Source organism: Echinops telfairi, unplaced genomic scaffold (assembly GCF_000313985.2).
Source record: "Echinops telfairi isolate 266 unplaced genomic scaffold, ASM31398v2 ScPeMD7_7418;HRSCAF=8456, whole genome shotgun sequence".
In the NCBI taxonomy this organism is placed as follows: Eukaryota; Metazoa; Chordata; class Mammalia; order Afrosoricida; family Tenrecidae; genus Echinops; species Echinops telfairi.
The window spans coordinates 556,510-580,755 of record NW_022111318.1 but is presented as its reverse complement, the minus strand read 5'-3'; the positions used below and the strand labels follow the sequence as shown (position 1 = coordinate 580,755).

The following is a 24,246-nucleotide window of genomic DNA, read 5'->3' as shown; positions in this document are numbered from 1 at the left end:
AAATAGATCCTAGAGTGACAAGGTAAAATTCCTGTTATGGAGTGCCTGCATTCCTTGATTCTCTTGGGAAAAAAATGATGGAACATGAATTGGAAGACTGAGAGATTATTAAACCAAAGAGGACACAGCTAGTGAGTCTCTCACGTAGACACAGAGTGAACTCTGCTATAGGTTGAGTTTAGTCATTTTAGTATGTCGAGTTGCTACATAGAGCATCCCTGTCCCCATCAAGGCTTTTTTTATCCCCACCCCTTTTTCTTCCTAAGCTAGCATCCTCCCCACCTTCACTTTCCTCGATCCTCTTCTTGACTTAAAATGACAGTCATCCATTAAGATCCAGCTCAAATCCTGCCGCCTCTGGGAAGTTGTCCTGGCCCAGCAAGCAATTAAGTTACAGATGGACAGTAAATTTAGTCAACTAATTCAGATCAGGGAGAGGGGAGGGAGAAAGGAAAATTAGGGGGTGGGGGGTGGGAAGCAGTGTGAGTGACCAAGGCTGTAAAACTACGCACAAAAATAACTTGCCCAAGGGTCGGGAAGCTGTTCTGGCTATGAGAACTGCCTATCATACACAGATTGCATTTGTATTATTTATTTTGTTTTTTAGCAAACCTCTAAAATTTCCGTGGTAATTTGATTGCCTACCAGGCAGCTATTAAGAGAAATATAGACCCTCCTTTTGCTGCAAAGCATTTCCCTGTCCTTGGAAGGTGGGTGTGAGAGTTCTGGGACCCCACTTCAGTGCCTTAGTGAGAACAGTACTGAATTTTATTTGTTGCTGGTGGTGGTAAATTCTAATTCTGCATAGCATCAGAATGTGCTTATGGTACCTTTTTATTTTGCCTTTTCCTTGTTCCCTGCTTACTGTTATCAATATTGTTGTTTTAAACAAGTTGGAAGAAACATGGGGTGCTCATAATTGAAAGACTCCTCTCAGTTTAAAGTCTTGTCTCCAGGTTCTCATTAAAATTCTAAAGAGATGGACGTCCTGCCAGAAGGACAAGTACATCGTTTTCTTTGTAAATTAATTGGTCAGAAAAGAAACTTTTCATATTGTCAAGTGGCACTTAAGCTGTTAATTCTTGATTGTGAAAACTGCTTTTCCTGGGCAATGCTCTTTAAGGAAAAACTTTTTCAGTCCAGTGATTGGTGACTAAGGGAACGATGGAGCACAGGGGATTGGGCGGGATCTTGGCTCCTAATAATGCCTCCTTATCCAATGAAAAGCATTTCCTATTGAGACCCCCAAGAGTTCCCCCAGCTCTCGGCTCCAGCCCAGACTTCAGGCCCTTTCTTGTGTTCCGTTTGTTAATGGCTTGCTGGCAACTTCTAGAGGCCAGTGCTTAACAAAGGGAAAGAGATCAATGTAAATAGGCTTACATTTTCAGAATGAGAAGTTTGCAGTGAGAAGCTGCGGCAGCTCAGAGTCTGCTGCTCTTGGGCTGGACTAACCTTTCCCTGTTTTTTTTTTTTTTTAAATGGATATGTGCTTCCACAGTGCGAGTTGTCCGTTTACATGTTTACTAGCTAGCTGTCTGCAGGCATGAGCACACTCTCTCATCTAGCATACTCTTTCTTTGGGTAAGTCTCTTTGAGAATGATTTGATTTGGACTTTGAGGGTGGGGGAGCGGCATAACAAACCAGTGGAAAAACTGATGCTTTCAGTATTTTGGGAAAGAAATGAGATTTCAGCTCTGAAGTTCTGATCAGAGATTGACGTGTTGAATGGCAAAAAGAAACCAAAACAAAAAGAATTTCTATTGTTTTGGCTATAAGATTGCTTCCGTGAGAGAGAGAAAGGATTTTTCAGACTGTTATTTGATGTAAACACAGTTGTCCTGAGAAGCTGATTTAAAATCACAAAGCAGAGCAATTTAGAACTCTTTTGCCAGCTTTATATTTCTTTGGTTTACAATTAATTTCCAACTAAAGTAAGTTTGATTTTGATGAGATTTCTGCTAGTCAAACTATATAGGACATGCTTTTGATGTTTAATTGATTTATGGAGAACGTGACATTTGTTATAATGAATAATTCATGAGCTTGACCAGAAGGGAAGAAATGGGTTTCAATGAAAAACTAATTCTGGCAAACATTGCAATTATATTAAATTAGTTGCCGGTTGTCATACAAATGCAATAATCTTTGTATTGCTTTTCTTGTTATACCTTGAATACTTTAACAATTTTTAGTGAAAAGATCTTGTAGAATTGATAAATATTATATTGCAGTTACTTTGTGTTAGGAAGCATAGCAGTGTAATTTTGCACTATTTCAGTGTGAACAACTCCAAAGGGTAAACATCTCAGAGCTTGTTGATTGCTATTCATTGGTCAGTATGAGTCAAAAATCTACTCAATAGCAGTGAGTTTTAACTTTACCAAATCACACCATCTTTCTTTTTCTTTGACTAACATGAATTGTCCAAGCTCAAAATTGTTCAGAGGTTTGTGAACATGTTTTCTTCCCTTCAGAAGAAACTTCCAGACAACGTAACCTGTAAACATAGACTATAAATCACTCTGTCACACATGAAAAGTTGTATTCTTGTTCAGAAGGAGGGTTCAGCTGATACACTTGATGGTGTTTACATTCTGTTGTACATAAGGTCACTACAAGTCTGCACCCATCCGACAACACGTTCTGCCAATCAGAAATGCAAATGAAAGCTCTATTGGATCTGACCAGCTTTTCAGAATGTAGATGCTCTGAAAGTTAGAGAGGATTGGGGAGATGCTTCAGAGGGAACAACAGGCCACGTTTAGGTAAAGCTTAATTTATTAATTCTCTCTTTGAGTGAAAATATAATTACTATGTTTGCCTTTGCGATAATTTGATAAGGGTCTAATTGGGTGATTGCCTTTTTTTCTGTTTAGGATCATCAGCATAGTCTTTTCTTGGTCAACTGATGGAGGAGGGGAAAAAAACTAGTACATTTGTGAATGTTGGTACTGAAAATTGAGAGCTTGATATAATGCCTCGTTCCACTGGTAATTCAGCCTCACTTTTAGTAGCTAAGTAATTGATTATCAGAAAACTGTGTGGAATAAGTAATCTGCTGGTGTTTATTATTATGTTCTAAAGTATGGTGACAACCCATATTTTGAGGGGATAGGTGACAGAACAGGAAGAAGGGCTCAAGACTGAGACGTGAACAATTCAAGCTGATATGGCCATGAGAACAAAGAGAGGAGGAAAATTAGGGTGTTAGGAAGACGGTAGGCTATACAGGCCATCTTGCTGACTTACATTCTGGCATTAACTAGTAAAACATCTACTTTCAAATAAATATTTATACAGCAAGTATTTCATTGGGTCTTTTAAAAACTAATGTCCTTCATCTCAGGCGTTAGGGGCTTAAAATTATATATAAGAAGGGACTTAAAAAAGTTCATGGAAAAGTGAAATTAAAAGATAACAGATAACAAGCAGAAGCAGATAACAACAAGAACACAGTCAGGCCTTGGTACCAGCTGAAGGTTACTGTCAGTCAAGGCCAAAATTGGGAGGAAAACATAAACTGAAGTATGGAGAGGGACTGTGACTTGCTTTCACACAGCGATGGGACTGGATATGGCTTTATTGATTTTAATACTAGATATGAAGGGGCCTTGGTGGGGCAACGATTAAGCTCTTGACTGCTAAGGAAATGTTGACAGTTTGAACTAACTCAGCAGCAACACAGGGAAATAGGCCCGACAACCTAATTCAGTAATATTTTCAGTTTTCAGGTCTTTCTTCTGTGCCGTGCAGGGTTTCTATGAGTGAGGGTTTCAGAATGGACTCAACAGCTTACAGAAGCACCAGATTTAAAAAACTTTGGGGCATGTGAGCTTCCTAGTTTGCTGGGAGGAACCCTGAGGACCTAGAGGTTAAAAGTTGGGTTGCTGACTGCGAGGTCAGCAGTTTGAAACCAGCAGCCACTCCATGGGTGAAAAGTGAGGTTTTCTACTCCCATAAAGTGCTACAGCCCCAGAGACCAATAAAGTTCTATCCTATTCTACAGGGTCACTATAAATAGGAACAGAATCAGTGGCAGTGAGGATTTTTTGGAGTTTTCCTGGATTCCAAATGAGAAGTTTTCGATATAATCTGTATCAACTCTGAAAGTGCTAGAAGAAAAATGTGAACATTTTTTGTTTTCCTTTAAGATAAGTCAATAAAAGAATATTAATTTCATTCCAGGAATAATGCTTTCTGGTGAGGTGTGAAAATCAGTATCCACTATGAACTATGATTACGGTCATCTCAATATATTTACAATGGGCTGATGCCTTTATTTTATTTACTTTGGGTTTTTTTTTAAGAGTAGAGAAACATCATTTCAAAAAAGTGGCTATATTTATCCACAGTCTGCTTTGTTTACGTCATAATTGTTCAAAAGAGGGTGAGATATGATAATAGTATACATTTGGCATTAGCATATGATCCTACTTTTTATTATTTTTTTTGATCCTACTTTAGAGTTAGAAATATTGACGATAATGAATATGATATAAATACAGGTACAACTTGTATGAATTCTCTTACGGAATTTCTGATGGTATGCAAGTATTTATACAGAGTTGTAATCTGAAGAGATCATAGATATGCTTCTTTGGGTAAGCCCAGGATATCCTGGTAAATGTGGTAGTGATTGTCAGAGTGCTAATACCAAGTAATAAAAGTAGGCAAAGAGAAGAAGTTGGTATGGAGGTCTAGCTAAGAGCAAGGGAGTGAGATCCTCACTTATTGTTTCTGCTCGTCTTTTCTTTTTTCCATTCAAGGCCCCTAACCAGTAACAACAGTTGTTGCCAGGGGGAGAAAATAGAAGAGAAAGAAAAGTCAAAGAACAAATAAAAAATCAGGCCAAGAAATAAATTCCATTTGTTCATGTGTTTTTAATGTAGTATATGTATTTTATAGAAATGAAAGAAGTATTTTTATGTCTATATGTCACTGAACCCAAACCAAACTCAAGCCCAATTCCTTTGAGTTGATTGAGATGCATAGTCACCCTATAGGACAGAAAAGAACTACTCCAAAGTGTTTTTGAGGCTGTAAGTCCTTATAGACCAGACTGCTTTAACTTTCTCCTATAGAGCAGCTAGTGGATTTGAACAGCTGACCTTTTTAATAGCAGCAGCCCAGTGCTTAATCCACTACCTCATCACGGTTCCTTTATTTGTCAGTCACTAGTTATCTTTAAATGACTATAGGTTATGCAGACTCATTGATTTTATACTCTAGTCAATGTCACTAACAAAATATGGCAAGGTGGTCCTAGGTTTGGAAGATAAATGTTAAGCATCCAGTAATGAAATCCAAAGGTTTAGATGTTATCATTAACTATGTTGGCCCTCATTTCTATTGACTTACTTCATAAAATAATTTTCTCTACCATGCAGTCTTACTATACATTTCATTGAGACGTTCTTTTCATGGTACCTATTGTGATTATTCAATCTCACAGCATCCATTGGAGGAGTGTTTTTACTACAGTACTTGGATTAAATTGGTATTAACATTTGGTTTAAACTAATGTTCTGAGTACTATTTATCCTAGTAATATATTTCTACACAAATACTTAATTTCATTCTCCCAAATTTTTCAATATTTAATTAAATATTAATATGTAATTCCAAATTTAATCAATATTTCCATATGATTACAAATTGTCTATTTCCAAGATCCATAATGGAAAAAAATAATTCAGAAAATTTTGTTATAGATGAATATTGATTCTTTGGCCCCAAATTTCTGTGCCATTGGCCTACCTTTTGCTTTAGGATACATGTTTTTTATTCATATTATCAAGATCAATTTCCATATAGATTATATGGATTTTTGTGTACATACTGATTTTCTCACTCAATTATGTTTAAGATATGTGGAAGAATGTTGGATTCCTATTATAAGTTTTGAAGAATAGAATGAACTCTATTAAGAACACCTGAAAAATTTTTCCGAAGGGTCTGAAGTTTCTCCTAAGATGGATGTTAAATTGCAAGACTCAAGACAATTTTTCTGCAGTTGTCGTGTTCTATAAGTATTAGAGAAATAGCAACTTTAATAGATCTGATGCAATCTTTGGCTCCATCCTGTTTAACTGTAGACTGCATTATTTCCAAGGATTAGGCTGTGTCATTAGGTGAAGGGTTAGTAGGAGACTGAAGTATCTTTGGTAAAAGGTGGGGGGGGTGCACGTTAATTACTGAGGAGAGGCTCTGATCAAAATAGGGCTGGTGTTAATTTGTTGCTCTCTGCAAATAAAACAGAGGGACAAACAGATGTAATAATTTTAGTATAAACCAGATTCTATTTAGAGGGGCTTATGTTAAAAGGACATTTCTTGTATCAAGAAAAAAAGCATGAAGCTTATCAGTATAGACATCTGACACACAGTAAGGATTGCTTGAGATATACCTGATACAGATAACATTCTATCATACAGATCAGATTCCCAGCTATGTTGCAGAGTGAAAAATGTAACTGTAGTTTCCTTCATAAGGAGTGTAATAAGATTTTTGTGTTTAGAAAGCTATTATGAAACATTAACCAATGTATATGAAGGTCAGTTGGAACCATGTGTATGATGGTACTTGGACCTGTGACTGACCGAGATTTCCTATGAGTATCTTATCTTTTAATACTGTCTCATTTAAGAAGCAACATTTTGTAATCTAATCTCTATTACTGCACAGGGTGGTTTCAAACTATATTTTTCACAGCATTCGTGTGTGTGTTATTGTTTTGTTTTCTAGTTTACTGAATTGCTAGATATTTATAGGCAAGCACACAATAGGTTTCAGCTTCCTCTGAAACCTATTGTGTCAACTTTCATAAGCTTCTACCAGAGAAGAAAGGGGAAATGCTCTGAGGATCAGAAGCACTCTAACTTGACTCAGCTCATTAATAAGTTAGCAAAGCAAGGACTTTACTTATACTCTGCCTTCAAGGCCTTGTCTTCCTGAGCTCAGGACTGCCTTTTACAGAGAGCAAAACCAGCCAGTCTTTTTAAGCTACTGAGAATATGTCAGAAGTTAAAGCTTTATTTTTTGGCTGTCATCTTAAAGATTTGCATTTAGTGAAATATAGGTATTTATGCATTGTAGATTATCATCCTTATAGGGCCAAAAGGCTAACTTTACTTCCTCCAGGAACCCCTAAAACCTCAAACCTGGTATATTTTATTACCACTCTAATTTTTAGGAGAAAAATGTAAGCACTACTATGAACTATTCTAATTGACTCCATATGTGTAGGTCAAAGTTAAAAATTCATTGAGGATCAGATTTCTTTTTGGTCAGCCTCCAGTGACCTGCTTCCTGACCATTGTCAATGAAAATACATATATTCAACCCTCTGAACCTCCTGATTAATTGTTGAAATAGTCAACTACAGAGATTTTTTTCAACAAGAAAGTAAGTCCGATGCTCTCTGCAGTGGAAAATGTAATTAACTGTCAGTCTATTTTTCCCCTTCTCCATCTCATCTGAAGCACATAGGGGCCCATTGCCTCTATTCAGTGTGCAGCCCGCTAGCCAGTTAGGAAAATATGGTGGCTAAAAACACTGTTCCTTTCAGTCCAAGTCCCATGGCTAAAAGCCCACTCCTTGGACTGGGCAGAAAGGAGACCTTGTTTCTGAGTATCATTGATTCTTCTTCAGAATATGATTAAGTGCAAAATGCCTCTTTGATTCTTTACCACAGGTTAATAGGAGATATTTCCTTGGCAGAACCTCCTGGGTTGTCTTCTTATGAGTAAATTCTGTGATGTTGAAACTCGAGGGAATTCTCGGAGAAACGAGATGTATATGACATTAGGAGAAGGATGCGTTGCTAATAAGAAGCCCAGGATACTAAGAAAATCGAGATATGTTTCCAGCTGAGTCAGGGGAGGAAGAAGGATACAAGTTTCTGTGATGCTTCTTTGTGGTTAAGTAGGGCTGACTACTGGCAAGCTCATAAAGCTACTCACAAGCCCTGTTGAATCTTCCTAGCCTCAGCAGTGAGGTTCAGTTAATATTTATACAGGGAAGAGAAGCAGTATAGTCATGTTACAGAGTGAACCAGTGTCTGAGTCAGAAATAGAACTCCTTGATCCCAATGCTGTGGCAAGTCCCAGCACCACACCCTCACTGCAAGACAGCAAAGGTGTTGTGTGTTCTACCAAGGGAGAGCTATGAATAGGCCCATAGTGGCAATTTCTTCATACTTCCTCTTCAAGATTGAGAAGAGAGTGTAGTACCTTCTTGTTTTGTGCTTCTTTCTCTGTCACACAATTTGATTACTAAAAGCAACCGAACAGAAGTGACAGGCTTTTTCAGACTGCCACTATGGTTATAGTGTATACAATCTGTTTCATTTGAGTAGATTCTGACATATAGCGACCCCATAGGACAGTATAGAACTGTCCCATAGGTTTCCAAAGCTGTAAATCTGTAAGCAAGCAAACTGCCACACATCTTTCTTCCAGGGAGCATCTAGTGGGTTCAAACCACCAACCTCTTGGTTAGCAGCTGAGCACTTAACATCTGGGCCATAATGTATAATTGAGGACATAAACCTGAGTGACAATTTTAAAAAATAAACTTATTTTATTTTTAATTGTACAATTGCTAACACAGTCAGTTTCCCAACATTCCTTTCCTTCCTGCACTCCTTGACAGCATCTCCCCTTTACGCTCCACCATCATTGTGCCCCCGCCTCAACCCTGAACCCCTTATTTTACTTGCTGTCCTTATAGCATCATCAATCTTGGGTTTCATAGACGGAAAAACATACAACACAACTTCAAGAGGGTGACCCCCAGTGACATAACCCATCTGAGATACACCAACTATGAACCAACAAAAAATGAAACCAAAAGAAAATGTTGCATGACAATTGGGGGTGGTGGTGGCACCAAGCTCCCCTATTTTAAATACATGATTTTGAGAAGTGTAAAATAATGCATATCCCGTGATTTCGAGGCATAATGTGTAAGGAGGGAGGGTTATCAGAGTGAACTCTAGGCAGAGATGAAAGGGATTTCATTATTGGAAATACTTTTTGATGAAGTCAGATGTAAGCAGAAAATAGTGAAATAAACCTGACGTTAATGTTAGGGGTCTTATACGTTCATAATTTCTTTAGATTGTGTTACTGTGTTAGGGGGCATTTCTTTAGCTTTTTTTCAATAATGAACATTTTCTTTTGTATTGTGTATGATTGTCTTAGGGTAAATAAGACCTGATTTAATGGGTGTTTAAAAAATAGTATATAAAGTGGTTTTGATAGGTGAGACATTTGATATTCTTTTTTTCCCTGTCACCTCTTTGATGAAACACATAAACTGCAAACACTTTGGTGTACAGCTGCCAAAGTGATGTCTGAACACCACTGACTGAGATTTACCATACTCAGTCGATCGATGTCAGTGCCTTTAGAAACAATGATAACATTTTATTCTTTTGTATGAGAAACACGAAAAGAATGGGATGAAGATAGGTAAAAGGGATGAAATTAGTGGAGTTGAGGTTAACTGGAAATACCTCCCAAGGCCCTGAATGCAGATTAGATTGCAACACAGACTTCTAGCTAGCAAGACTCTTTTTCCTTATCTCCCCTTCTCTTTTTTGCAACCTTCCAGTTTTTCTTTTTTGGCTACATCTTTCCAGTCTCGTCTCATACTCTCTCTCTCTGTCCATATTTTATTTATCCTGTTTCCGTTGTTCCCCCTCCTCCTGCGCCTTATTTGGTCGCGATTACTAATTATAGATGATGAGCCAGGTCTGTGATATGAAGTGCCTAAGGAAGACTATCTTGGCACAGAATTAGGCACTCCCTGACAATATATTGAAGGTAAATTCAGAGTTAACAAGTCTCTAATTTTAACTTGAAAACCTTATATATTCACAACAACACTTGGCTTTGCACCCCATATTGTCCAAGTCCTATCCTCCACTAGGCTCTGTGTGTTTGAATTTTTCGCCAAGCTAAGTAGTTTTCTCTGAAGTTAAATACAGGCCTCTGAATCTCTGACAGGTTGCCCCCTCTATTTCTCCTCTCTTACATACAAAAGTTTTTTGATCTGTCTCCTGCGAGTTGGAAGGAAAGAGTGATACAAAGAGGAACCACTTCAGAGAACTATCTTTTATATTTCAAAATATAATCATGTGATAAGCCATTACTGGATATATGAGAAGACAAAGACCACTTTTATCCCATAATCTCTTTATTTAAAAGAATCCATTCAGCAGCTAGTTCAAAGTGTATGAATCAAACCAAATCCATGGCCATGAAATCGATTTCGACTCATAGCAACCCGATAGAATAGGCAGAACTGCCCCTTCTTCTGCATAGTGGCTATTGGTTTGAAATTGCTGCCCTTTTGGTTAGCAGTTGAACTTTTAAATTGCTGCATTATCATGGCTCTTTATAAAATAAGACCTCATTGCTATCGAGTGGATTTTGACTCATACTGACCCTATAGGGCAGGGTAGAACTGCCCTGTGGGTTTCTAAGATAATAAGTCTTAAAAAAAATCGTTTTATTAGGGGCTCATGCAACTCTTATCACAATCCATACATACATCAATTGTGTAAAGCACATTTGTGCATTCAATGCCCTCATCATTCTCAAAACATTTGCTCTCCACTTAAGCCTCTGGCATCAGGTCCTCATTTTCCCCCTCCCTCCCCTCTCCCCCCTCTCTCATCAGCCCTTGATAATTTATAGATTATTATTTTGTCATATCTTGCCCTGCCCGACATCTCCCTTCACCCACTTTTCGGTTGTCCGTCCCCCGGGGAGGATGTCACATGTAGATCATTGTAATTGGTTTCCCCTTTCCAACCCACCCTCACTCTATGCTCCCAGTATCGCCACTCACACCACTGGTCCTGAAGGGATGATAATAAGTCTTTACTGAAGTAGAAAGCCTCATCTTTCTCATGCAGAGCAGCTGGTCATTTTGAACTGCTGACCTTGCAGCTAATAGCCCAACACGTAACCCACTGCACTACCAGCTCTTTGATGGCTCCTTGTAGAGCATATGAAACAAACAGTCCCTGTCCAGTGACAGCTGTTGACCTAGAGAATATTGATAAGATTTCTCCATGCACTTGTAAAACTGTAAGCTCAGATCCCCAACAAAGATAATTAAGGCAACGACTGCCCAAATGATGACAGGCAGAGGTCAGTTCAGAACTGCACAGTGGGGGCCAAAGGTGGCTGCTTCCATCTCATATCTCACTTTTATTTGGCTGTAAAAGGCTTCATTGACCAGGACTATTTTAGGAGCTGAGGACATGCAAGTAACTGATAAAATAGGCAGTGGAAGAGGTAGAAGGAAATAGAAAGGGGACCATGATCTACAGAAGGGAAACATTAAGGTTATATGAATTATTTCTCTAGAAACTTTCATTGAGAGAGCCCTGTGTTCTGAATTTGTTTTTTAGAAGAAAAAAGGTGAAGCAACTTCAGGAATTTAGTCAGAACTTATTTTTTTAATTTATTTTGTATCATGTAGCAATGATCCTATATCTATTTGTCATCTTGCATCATAAGATTCGCACTAGGGCAGTGCAGTTCACTAATATTAGGGAGCAGACAGTACACTTTAGATCTGATTCTGGCACTGACAATACCACTTCTATCCTCTTCGGATTCTTCTATTCTATAATTCAAACTTCCATAAGCCTTCATTTCTGTTACTAAAAACGGTTATAATTCCTGTCTTGTCTACCATATGAGGTTCATGGGGGGATCAAATAAAGCACTGCTTTTGAAAGGATTTAGAAAGTTGAAAAACACTGTACAAATTCTAAGGTATTAGTGTGATCCCTGGCGGTGTAGTGGTTGTGCATTGGGCTGAGATTTTCATGGTCGAACATTCAAAATCACCAGCAGCTCTGTGGGGCGAAAGACTGGGCTTTCTGCTCCTGTAAACAGTGACAGTCTCAGAAACCCACACGAGACCCCAGTGAGTCAGCATTAACTCTACAGCAGTAAGAGAGAGTGTTGTTCTTAGACTATTCCGGCTTGTTTTTTATTTTTTTCTTTCTTGGAATTATATGTAGCCAACACTTCATTTCTTCTCCTTGAAATGCGACGGTATTGCACGACTATACCCAATGTGGTCATCTGTGCTTCTGCAACACATTATCATCATATCTTTTAACATATGATAGGTGCTTTAAAAACCTTGTCAAGTCAAATTAAATGCATGTTGTCTCCCAATCAGGGCGAACAGAGTATCTTTTTATTCCTTAAAAATTATGCATGGAAGGCATATTTGATTATTGGTTCCCTCTTTTCTCCCATAGGAAGAACACATTTCTTACCAGTCCCTAGTCTCAGAGTGGTGAACTCCTGCAACCAGCAGGCCTCCTGCAAAATCCATGGGTGACAGAAGATTCATTGACTTCGAATTCCAAGATTTAAATTCAAGCCTCAGACCCAGGTTGGGCAATGCTACTGCCAATAATACTTGCATTGTTGATGATTCCTTCAAGTATAATCTGAATGGTGCTGTCTACAGTGTTGTATTCATCCTGGGTCTAATAACGAACAGTGCCTCCCTGTTTGTTTTCTGTTTTCGCATGAAAATGAGGAGTGAGACCGCCATTTTCATCACCAATCTGGCCCTCTCTGATTTGCTCTTTGTCTGCACCCTGCCTTTCAAAATATTTTATAACTTCAATCGTCACTGGCCTTTTGGCGACACCCTCTGCAAGATCTCTGGGACTGCATTCCTTACCAACATTTATGGGAGTATGCTTTTCCTCACCTGTATCAGTGTGGATCGTTTCCTGGCCATTGTTTATCCCTTCCGATCTCGTACCATTAGGACCAGGAGGAATTCAGCCATTGTGTGTGCTGGGGTTTGGATCCTAGTCCTCAGTGGTGGTATTTCAGCCTCTTTGTTCTCCACCACTAATGTCAACAATGCAACCACTACCTGCTTTGAGGGCTTCTCCAAACGTGTATGGAAGACCTATTTGTCCAAGATCACCATATTTATTGAAGTTGTTGGGTTCATAATTCCTCTAATATTAAATATATCTTGCTCTTCTGTGGTGTTGAGAACCCTCCGAAAACCTGCTACACTGTCTCAAATTGGGACCAACAAGAAAAAAGTATTGAAGATGATCACAGTGCATATGGCAGTGTTTGTGGTATGCTTTGTGCCCTACAATTCTGTCCTTTTTCTGTATGCCCTAGTGCGCTCCCAAGCCGTTACCAATTGCTTGTTGGAAAGATTTGCAAAGATCATGTACCCAATCACATTGTGCCTTGCCACTCTTAACTGTTGTTTTGACCCTTTCATCTATTACTTCACCCTCGAGTCCTTTCAGAAGTCCTTCTACATCAATGCTCATATCAGGATGGAGTCCTTATTTAAGACTGACACACCACTGACCCCCAAACCTTCCATTCCAGCCATTCAAGAGGAAGGTAGTGATCAAACTATGAATAACGGTGGTGAATTAATGCTAGAATCCACTTTCTAGGTACGGGAACTGTCACTGAGTCAAGATAATGTTTTTTCGCTATGATATGAATATGGAAAAGATTTGAAGATAATGAGAATGAGAATAGGATAATGTACTAAATATAGTCAGATACTTCTGTTTGAACAATTATTGTACATGTTCTGTTTTGTTCAATAATTATAGGCCAAGTCTAATTACAGCAATCAAAAAGGATTGCCACACTCTTCTGCTGGAATGACATTTCATCGTATGACATTATGTAAGTTGTCAGTGGCCTTGACTTTAGGGATATGAATATTATTTAAAAACCTTTAAAAGGATATTTTCATTTCAATGATATTTAGTAATTGGATTGGGCCTATAAATATAGAGCAAATTCAGGTGTTTTTTGTTTAACTTTGTGTTACTACTGATGTATCCTACTCCTTTTCTTTTGTGAATTGTCATTGAGTTTGTTTTATCACAATGGCTTATTTTAGTCTAACATTATTAACAAGAAATGTATCAAATTCAAAAAGCTGACAAAATGTATTTTATGTACTTTGAAATCAGAAAAAGAAAGTCTTTGTATGAATAAATAAGAGAAGAAATAGAGAATTAACAGGATTTACATATTTGCAGTCACTAGCAGTCTTAGTTTTCTAGAACTTTTCTTCCTTTTTCTATGCTGCATATTGATTTTCATATAGAAATTTGAAGCCAAAAAGCTGGTAAATGTGCCCAAGATGGGCACAAAATGTAAAACCACATAAAAGACAAGTTAATAAAAGCACTAAACACCAGCTTTATATGGAAAGAGATCACAGATAAGCAAAGCACTACTAAAGAAGAATATAGAAGGAGGCCACTCCCTTCCTGTTCTCAAAACCTACTACATAGCTATGGTAGTCAAAGAAGCCTGGGACTGGTACAACTCTAGATAGACAGACCGATGGAATAGAATTTAGAACCCAGAAGTAAATCCCTTCACCTATGGACAACTACTCTTTGACAAAGGGATGGGTCACATGAAATGGGGAATAGATTGTCTCTCAACAAATGGTGCTGAAATGCTATTTGCAGAAGAATGAAACAGGACCCATATCTCAGACTTTTTAAAAAAGAACTCAAGATGAATCAAACACCTAAATGTACCACCTAGAACTATAAAATTCATCAATGAAAAAATAGGGGCAAACTTAGGGTCACTAATGCATAGCATCAATACACTATCACACATAACTGAAAACACACAAACAGCAGAAGACAAACTAGATGACAGAACCTCCTAAAAATTAGGCACTTGTGTACATCAAAATATTTCACCAATGGAGTAATATCAGACAAGGGATGACATTTAATATTCAAAGAAAATTTCAACACCTAAATAGCAGAAAGACAAATACAGAACGCGAACAGATACTTCACCGACAAAGACATTCCGGTGTCCAACAAGCACATGAAGAAATCCTCGTTATCATTAGCCACTAGTGATACAGATAAAAACAACAATGAGATATCATCTCACCTCAGCATTAATAGCAAAGTTCAGAGCAAACAAGTAACACAAACAGAAAACAACAAGTACTAGTGTGGTGTGGAGAGTTTGGAACCGTCATACACTACTGGTAGCATTGTACAACGGTGCTACCATGTGAGAAATGGCATGGCATGTTCTTAAAAACTTGAAAGTAGCAATACCATATGATATAGCAATTCCACTTGAAAAATAAGAGCCGTGACACAGATATATGCACATCCATGTTCATTGAAGCATTATTAAAATAGCAGAAACACAGAAACAGCCTACTTGCACTACAATAGATGGATTAAAAAAACCCAACAAAGTATGGTATGTAGACTCAATGGAATACTACAAAATGTTAAAGAATAACAGTGAATCTGTGAAACACCTTACAAGATGGATGAACCTAAAGGATATTAGATGGAGTTAAGTAAGTCAGTCATGAAAGAACTTATCTTTTATGAGACCACTAGTATAAAACTCAAGAAAGGTTTTCTTTGATGGTTACAAGATATAGGATGACACGGGAGGATAAACACATATTAATTTAGGGGAAGGGGAATGTAATATATAATAATTTGGAGATCAAAAAATTATAAAGGTAAAGGTGTACACTGGGATGAGTGCAAGAAATTAAAGGCAGCAGAAGTAAATGCTGTTATATACACAATCCTGTAATAACAATAATATGAGTGGATAATCCATACATACTCATGTTAAATGGGTATAGGGGAGAGGATAGAGTATATATATGTATACATACAGGTTTGACATTGGAGATTTCTACATGTGTTGTTGCTAGGTGCCATCGAGTCAGTTCGGACCCATAGTGACCTTATGCACAACAGAATGAAACATTGCCTGGTCCTGAGCCATCCTCACAATTGTTCCTATACTTGAGTGTTTTGTTGATACCACCGTGTCAATCCATCTCTTGGTCACTGTCCTACTTTACCAAGCATGATGCCTTTCTCTACGGACTGACCTCTCTTGACACCATGTCAAAGTAGGTAAGATGAAGTCTTGCCATACTTGTCTCTAAGGAGCAGTCAGGCCTTACTTCTTCCAAGGCAGATTGGCCTGTCCTTTTAGCAGTCCATTGGACTTTCAATATTCTTCTCCAGCACCACAATTCGAATTCATTGATTCTTCTTCAGTCTTCCTTATTCAATGCCCATCTTTTATATGCATTTAAGGCAATTGAAAGAACAATGGCTTGAGCCAAGTAAACCTTAGTCCTCAAAGTAACATCTTTGCTTTTCAATACTCCGAAGAAGTCTTGTGCTGCAGATTTACCTAATGCAATGTGTCTTTCAGTCTCTTGACTACTGCTTCCATGAGTATTGATTATGAAGGCAAGAGAGACAAACTGTTTCACAACTTCAACATTGTCTCCATTTATCATGATGTTACTTGTTGGTCCACTTGTGAGGATTTTGGTCTTCTTTACATTGAGTTGTAATCTATGCTGAAGTCTGCAATCCTTGATCTTCATCTCCAAGTGATTCAATTCTTCTGCACTTTCAGCAAGCAAGGTTGTGTTGTTAATGGACCTTCCTCCAATCCTGATGGCACGTTCTTCTTCATATAATCTAGCTTCTCTGATTGTTTGCTCAGTATACAGACTCAATAAGTATGATGAGAGAATACAACACTGATACACACCTTTCTTGACTTTAAACCTTGTTATGTTTGCACAACTGCCTCTTGATCTATGTACAAGTTCCACATAAGCACCATCAAATGTTCTGGAACCCCCATTCTTCTCAAAATTATCCACAGTTTGTTATGAGCAGTCAAATGCCTTGACATAGTCAATAAAACAAAAGGATGCATTTTTCTGGTATTCTCTGCTTTGAGCCAAGATCCATCTGGCATCAGCAACGATATCCTTTGCTACACATCCTCTTCTGAATCTGGCCTGAACCCCTTGCAGCTCCTTGTCAATGTACTACTATAACTTGTCAATGTACTGCTACAACTGTGCTTCATCAGATTGTTTAAACATTTCAATTGGTATTCCATCAATTCCTAGAGCCCTGTTTTTATCTATTAGTTTTAGTGAATCTTGAGCTTCTTCCTTCAGTACCATTAGTTTTTGCTCACATGGTACCTTCTGAAATGTTTGAAGGTTAACTAGTTTTTTGTGGTACAGTGTCTGAGTTTTCTTTCCATCTTCTTTTGATGCTTCCTGCATTGCTCAATATTTTGCCCATAGAATTGTTCAATATTGCAACTTGGGACTTGAATTTTTTTGAGTTCTTTCAATATAATGTATGCTGACTGTGTTCTTCCTTTTTTTGTTTTCCATCTCTATATCTTTGCATATTCATAATTGTGTTTAACTTTATTTTCTGGAGCCGCCCTATGAAATTTTCTATTCAGCTCTTTGACTTCTTCATTTCTTCCATATGCTTTAGCTACTTTATGATGAAGATCAAGTTTCAGAGTCTCTTCTGACATCCACTTTGATCTTTTCTTTCATCTCCATCTTTTTAATTATTTTTGTTTTCTTCATGAATGATGTTATTGATGTCCTCCCACAGCTCACCAGGTTTTCTGTCATTAGTGTTCAGTACAGCAAATCTGTTCTTGAGATGTTCTCAAAATTCAAGTGGGCTACCCAAGATTGTATTTTGGCTGTAGTAGTCTGGTTTATTTCTTCACCTTCAACCTGAACTTGCATATGAGCAATTGATGGTCTTTTCCACATCTTACGTCTGGTTTTAGTTGCTGATATTGACTTTCTCCATCTTATCTTCCCACTGATGTCGTCAATTTTATTTCTGTGTATTTATTTCTGGTAAAGTCCAAATGTATAGTTGCCTTTTGTGCTTTTGAAAAAGGGTATACAGAAGTCATTGGTCTTGAACAGTTCTGTCATGCGATCTCCACCTTTTTCTTCTATCACCACGGCCATATTTTTCAACTATTGTTCCTTCCTTTTTGTTTCCAACTTTTGCATTCCAATTGACAATAATTATGCATCTGGATTGCATGTTTGATCAATTTACACCTGAAGACCTTGGTAGAATTTTTCAATTTTTTCATCACTAGTTTTTGTGATTTGGTGCATGCATTTGAATAATAATTGTATTGCTTGGATTTCCTTGAAGGCGGATAAATATAATTCTATCACAGACAGTATTGCATTTCAAGATTGATTTTGCCATGTTCTTTTTGACAATGAATGCAATACCGCTCTTCTAGATCAGCGGTTCTCAACCTGTGGGTCGTGACCCCTTTGGGGGTTGAACGACCCTTTCACAGGGGTCGCCCAATCCATAACAGTAGCAAAATGACAGTTATGAAGTAGCAACAAAAATAATTTTATGGTTGGACGGGTCGCCACAACATGAGGAACTGTATTAAAGTGTTGCGGCATTAGGAAGGTGGAGAACCACTGCTCTAGATCATGTCTTTCCTGGCACAATAAAGCATGTGATTTTCTGATCCAAATGATCCATACCAGTCCATTTTAGCTCTCAAGTGTGATCTTGATGTGTTATTTTTCATTGTTGAGTACTTTTTATTTTCAGAGAATCATATTTCACACATCCCAAGGTCCTATTACTATCAGCTTTTTGCAGCTGTTTCTTCTTATCTTCAGTGGTGCCTCATCAGCAGATGAAGGTCTTGAAGGCTCCACTGCCACACGTTTTTGCACTACTCAAGTCACCATGGTCGACTCTGCTCCGAGAAAGCAGCTCCTTCTCAGTCAAAGTTCGAGTGCCTTCAGACTTGAGGGGCGCATCCTCAAGCAGTGTGTTCTGCTTCCATGCATTAGACCTTCAAGATCTGACAGTGTTTTGAGCTATGGATAATGTTTGCAGAGGCTGCTTCCTCTGAAGTGGGTAGCAGAGTCCTTCTTTATTGCCTTTTGTTAGTCTGGAAGCTCCACTGAAACCTTTTCATTTCGGATGACCCTGCTGGCATTGGAAATACATAGCTGCCAGCATCACAAGAACACTCAAGCCACCACAGTACGACAAACTGACCACATGTGATGGGCTTCAAAAAGCTTGTAGAAAATTTGCATTACAGGAAAATGGAATTTCTCCAAAAATATTTTCAATTGCCTTCCTATGCATTTACCTGTGCTGCAGATATATTAATGAATATAGTAGAGTATGCAAGGGGCCAAGTTAAAAAAAATCTGTAACCATAGCCAAACACCTTGAGGATATTAGTCTCTGGACCTGGGGGTTCATGATCAGAGTCTCAATAGCCATAACACGGTCCATATATATAATGTTTTAAATTCTCCTTTAATGAGTAGGATTTGAAAAGCTTGTGAGTGAACATTTAAGGTGCAACTATTGGTCTTTCATTGCCCAGAGGAGAGAAGCAGGAAGAAAATAGAAGTTGCAGGGAAACAATTAGTCCAGTGTACTAATGGACCATATGAATATCAGTCTCCACCACCACCAGACCAGAAGAACTAGATGGTGCCTGGGTAACCCTACCAACTGTTCTGAAAAGATCCTATTGGAAGGTCCTGAATAGAGTAAGAGAAAAAACTCAGTCATAAAGAAGAGCAGGCTTACTGGTTGAGTACAGACTAGTAGATCTCTCAAGAATATGGCCCTTTAGGCTTGGAACTCAACTCATCCTTGTGGCTCAATTTTGCATAAAAAAATAGGTTCATAAGGTGAACAGTTACACTATTTAGGTACACATTCCTTAAAGTAATCAACCATTCCAGATAAAAAAGACAGAATTTGCCCAAGGATTAAATTTTAGAAGGCAGAAAGTATTAGGAAAGAAGGAAAAATAGAAGTGATTAAAATGACAAATGTAGGATGAGTGCTGTTACATTGTACGAATTGTAATATGAAACAAAATGTGTATGAATTGGTGAACGGAAACCTGATTTGCTCTGTAAATTGTCACCCAATTCACAATAAAAAGTAAAAAAAAATCTTCCATTTATCTTTATTTTGGAAGACAGGACTCTATAAAATATTTCTCTTTTATATAGCATTTTAGAATAGGATGCAGACAGAAAGCTGTTGAGTTGTACCCAGGTCAGGAGCAAATAAAACATAAATAAAGTAACATAATAGTAATAAAAAGTACAACTAAAAAAATCCTTTAATTTGCATTGATTGTTTGGTAGGTGGAGGGATAGAAGTTTGTAACTTTAAAATACTAATTCTTTTTTGCTGCTGTATATATTTTTAGTTTTATTGATATAAAATTCACATATCATATACTTCCATATTTAAGTCGTTTTTTAAAAGAGCTGTATATACATCATAACAATCAATTTTAGTGTACTTTCCCACATTCATTATTTGCTCATCAATTCCCCTCTCACTCCCCCTTCATCTCCAATAAACCATTGCATCAGTTACTGTCTCTATGCATCCACTCCTGTGTTTCATGAGCTGGGAAACATAAAAACCATTTTTTAAGAAAATTAAAAAAGTAAAAATGAAGAGGAAGTAAGCAAAGACTGTCAACAATATCAAAAGAAGCCAGAGAGAATTTTTTTGTGTGTGGAAAAAGTCAGAAATATTTAAACCTAGAGCAAATGCAGGCTGTGTCAACAGGGAGGTCAACTAATCAGGCATTACAATATACCATAATTCCATCCACTATAATCAAGTTTACAATTATCTCTGTCTGAGAGTAAAGCTGTTCATGTCCCTCAACTGTGGCCAGAGGGGATTTGACAGAGGCTTAATCTAACTAGGTACTCTGCAGATGGATTTTGGGCTTCTACTGTCCCCCCAGCCCCCATAGTCTTCTACTAATTGAGTGTTCACAATTTAAGTTCTGATACTTTCCCCTTCATCGTATTTGGATTTTGTTATTGTCATTTTTGGATCACATAGGCTGGTGTTCTTCTTTCATAAGGATTTTTAGTTGACTTCTCACTTAGTTGACTGCTTGTTTGGATACAAGCCTTTAAGACCTTGAACACTATTCCAATTAATAGCTGGGCACCATCTGCTTTCTTTACCACATTTTGCTGTATCACCCCTATCTTCGATGATCACTTCGTGAAGGCATGTAATGAGCAAGGCCATGTTATAAGAACTAACTGTTCTTGGATTGAGGCTAGAATTACTTGGGATCCAAGAATCCATCTGTTTGTCCCTGGGTTATGAATGATTTAGGTTTGCATTAGTGACCTCATTATCATTTTATAACAAATAAAAAAAATCTTTCAATAATCCTCCTGGGGTATAAGGGATTCCATTGATAACATCAATAATTTATCCAATGACATAGAGTTTAAGGTACTGCTAAGAAAAGGAGGTTGTGCAATTAATTCTTTTAAAATTTTGGAGTACAATATAGTCAGAGAACTGAGCCCAGACCTAGAAATAATTAAAAACAAAATAACACACACAATTAAAGGACACACAAATATCAAAAAACCTACCAAAAAAATCCACCTGGCAAAAAATATTCAGAACACTTGCAATAATGAATTTAGAATTTGAGTTTTAAAATATAAGTCATGTCTTTTACATTAAATTTACAGGCACAATGCAGCTAGAAAACTGCTCAAATTGTGCCCAGCAGTAGAGTTGATTAAAACAATAAATGAATAAAGTTAAATGAAAACAAAACCAAAAAAGTACACAATTAGAACTTGCTGTTTTGAGGCTTTATAAACTTACAAGTATCATAATTTTGGAATGTAATGCAGCTAGGAGGCTTTCCATGAGAGGAGCATTTTTTTGTTTTATTTTAATTAAACATACATTAAGTATATTTTTAACACACACTCACAAAAACAAATTCTTCAAAAATTCATTGACTTTTGTGTCAATGATGTATAGATTTTAAAACACGAGGATTTTAAATTTAAAAATTATGTTCATAATGTACCTTTAAAATCTGCTGAATCTGTATATGAATTAGGAACTAATTTTAAAAATAGAAAACCCCAAAACAACATTGATAAAAATGAATCTCTATGTTGTCATTACTTTTTCTCCATAATCTAAAGTTAAAAAATTAAAAATATATATGCATTGTATTGTCCTAGATGATAAAGTTCTAATGAGGCTCAGGTAGATAAAATTAGGTGTAAGTAGGTAAATTTCAGTTGTTAGGTTACATTACACTATGTTGTAAGATCAATTAACAATCAAAGTATTTATAATCTTCTTGTTTCCTATGGTGTTTTTTCCTTTTCCATTTCTTGCAAATATAAATTATATGTAAACTATTATTTATGCTCTTGGCTCTTAATATTATGACACCAAATTATTTAATAAAGTCTGTTAATGAATTTGACATAGAATATATCAATAAATTTGTTTTCTTTTGTGAAATGTCTGTTTAGTTTTGTTTATTTTTCTATATTTTATTTTCTTCTACATAGTTTCCATTTTATACAGTTAACATACCTCTCTAATTACAGAAACTTTTTTTATGTGATCAAAGTAACATTAACACCAAAACAATTATGCAGTTGTAACTACAACTTGACTTTAAATACTTATTAATGCAATAAAATATATTTATATAATCTTGCGGTTACATTTGGTCAGTTATTTATTTAACTTTGCCTTTATTGGAGGGCCTATAGATTGAAAAACTCTAGAGAGGCTCAGTTAGATCAAATCAGATGAAAGTAGGTTAATTTCAGCTGTTAGGTAAAATTATGTTGTAAGATCAATTAGCAATTAAAATGCATCTTTCTTTTGTCTTCAAGAAAGAACTTATTAGAGTATATGTGATCTCAAATCAATCTAACACCTCATTTCTTTTAAAAAATAAATCATTTTATCAGGGGCTCTTACAGCTCTTAAAACAAGCCATACATCCATTGTATCAAGTACATTTGTGCATATGTTGTCATCATCATTTTCAAAACATTTTATTTCTACTTGAGCCCTTGGTTTCAGCTCCTCTCCCCCCCACCCGCCTTGTGACCCCTTGATAAATTAGAAATTATTATGATTTTTTTATCTTACACTGTCTGCTGTCTCCCTCCACCCATATTTTTGTTGTACGTCCCCCTGGAGGGCAGAGGAAGGTTATACATAGATCATTGCAACTGGTTCCCCCTTTCTCCCCCTTCTCACCTCCTTCCCCCCACCCTCAAGGTATCGCTACGCCCATTACTGTTCTTGAGGGATTTATCTGTCCTGGAGTCTGTGTGTTGAGAGCTCTTATCTATACCAGTGTATGTGCTCTGGTCTAGCAGGAATTGTAAGGTAGAACTGGGGTCATGATAGTGGGGTTAAGGAAACATTAAAGAACTAGAGGAATATTGTGTGTTTTGTGGGTGCTATACTGCACCTTGGCTCACTGGTCCCTTCCTTGTGACCCTACTGTGAGGTGATGTCCACCAAAACCTCACTTATAAGACTATGTGAAACCTAATGAAGAATTGGCAAATGACAAATCCCTTGGTAACTTCCGAGGTCTGGATAAATGACTATTTCTTCATTTGGCCAACTTGACTTTGATTTTTCTGGGATTTCTAGCTAAACTGACCTTTAATCTGATTTCCTGGATTTGATGAAATTTCTTAAGGGCACAACTGAAAAGTCTGTGGAAAATCTGGGTGAACAGATCATTTGACAGTAATGAGAAAGAACCAGGTAGCCAATAGGTGAATAACTGAATAAATGAAACTGAAACAGATGCTCACAAGTTAGCATCATAGAGAATTTATTATTCTCATGCTCATACCTTTTAGCTCTCAAGAAGAGCAAAGAGATCTTAAGAACCATGTTATATGTTGGTTTCCCATGAGGTGACAGCAAACACACTCTGAATTTTTGACATTATGACCAGGATTACCAGCTCACAACTATATTTAAAATTAAAGGAAATTTGTCATTAGTGATTCTATAGGCCAGGTCATCATAAAAATGGGGTCTTAAGTCTTTTGTTTCAATTCCTGCCTGCTCTCTTCCATCTCCTATCCCCACTTTCAAACTCTTGTAACTTCTCTTAGGGATGGTTTCCCAAACTTCACGTGTTATTCCTGTCTTTTCTCTGAAGTATTACAAAAACCATCCCCTCACCAGTGTTAGATTTACAGGTAATCAGCAAAATGGCTCATCTCATTGAAACCTAAGGACAGTTGATGTCCTGCCAAACACACCCAGTGCTTACAGAGGTCCGACCCCAATACTGGTGGTCCCAAGATTAATTATTGAAAGAAATATATTTTAGAAGGAAGAGAACACTTAAAAACACTAAAAAACAAAACACAAGTTTTTCTTGCTTGGTATATTTTAATTTGTTCTTCGTCAGTGGATTGATGTTGTTGCTGTTTTGTTGTACAGTGTTGCTTGGTTT

General features: G+C 37.2%; 1 protein-coding gene across 1 annotated transcript; it reads left to right on the top strand.

Annotated features, from left to right (window-relative positions):
- The first annotated feature begins 1,537 nt into the window (after positions 1 to 1,537).
- LPAR4 (lysophosphatidic acid receptor 4) lies at positions 1,538 to 14,391 on the top strand. Its single transcript, XM_004717632.2, has 2 exons — positions 1,538 to 1,581; positions 12,294 to 14,391. Exon 2 carries the CDS (start codon positions 12,369 to 12,371, stop codon positions 13,479 to 13,481), a length of 1,113 nt encoding a protein of 370 aa, XP_004717689.1. The 5' UTR covers positions 1,538 to 1,581; positions 12,294 to 12,368; the 3' UTR covers positions 13,482 to 14,391.
- The last annotated feature ends 9,855 nt before the right edge of the window (positions 14,392 to 24,246 follow it).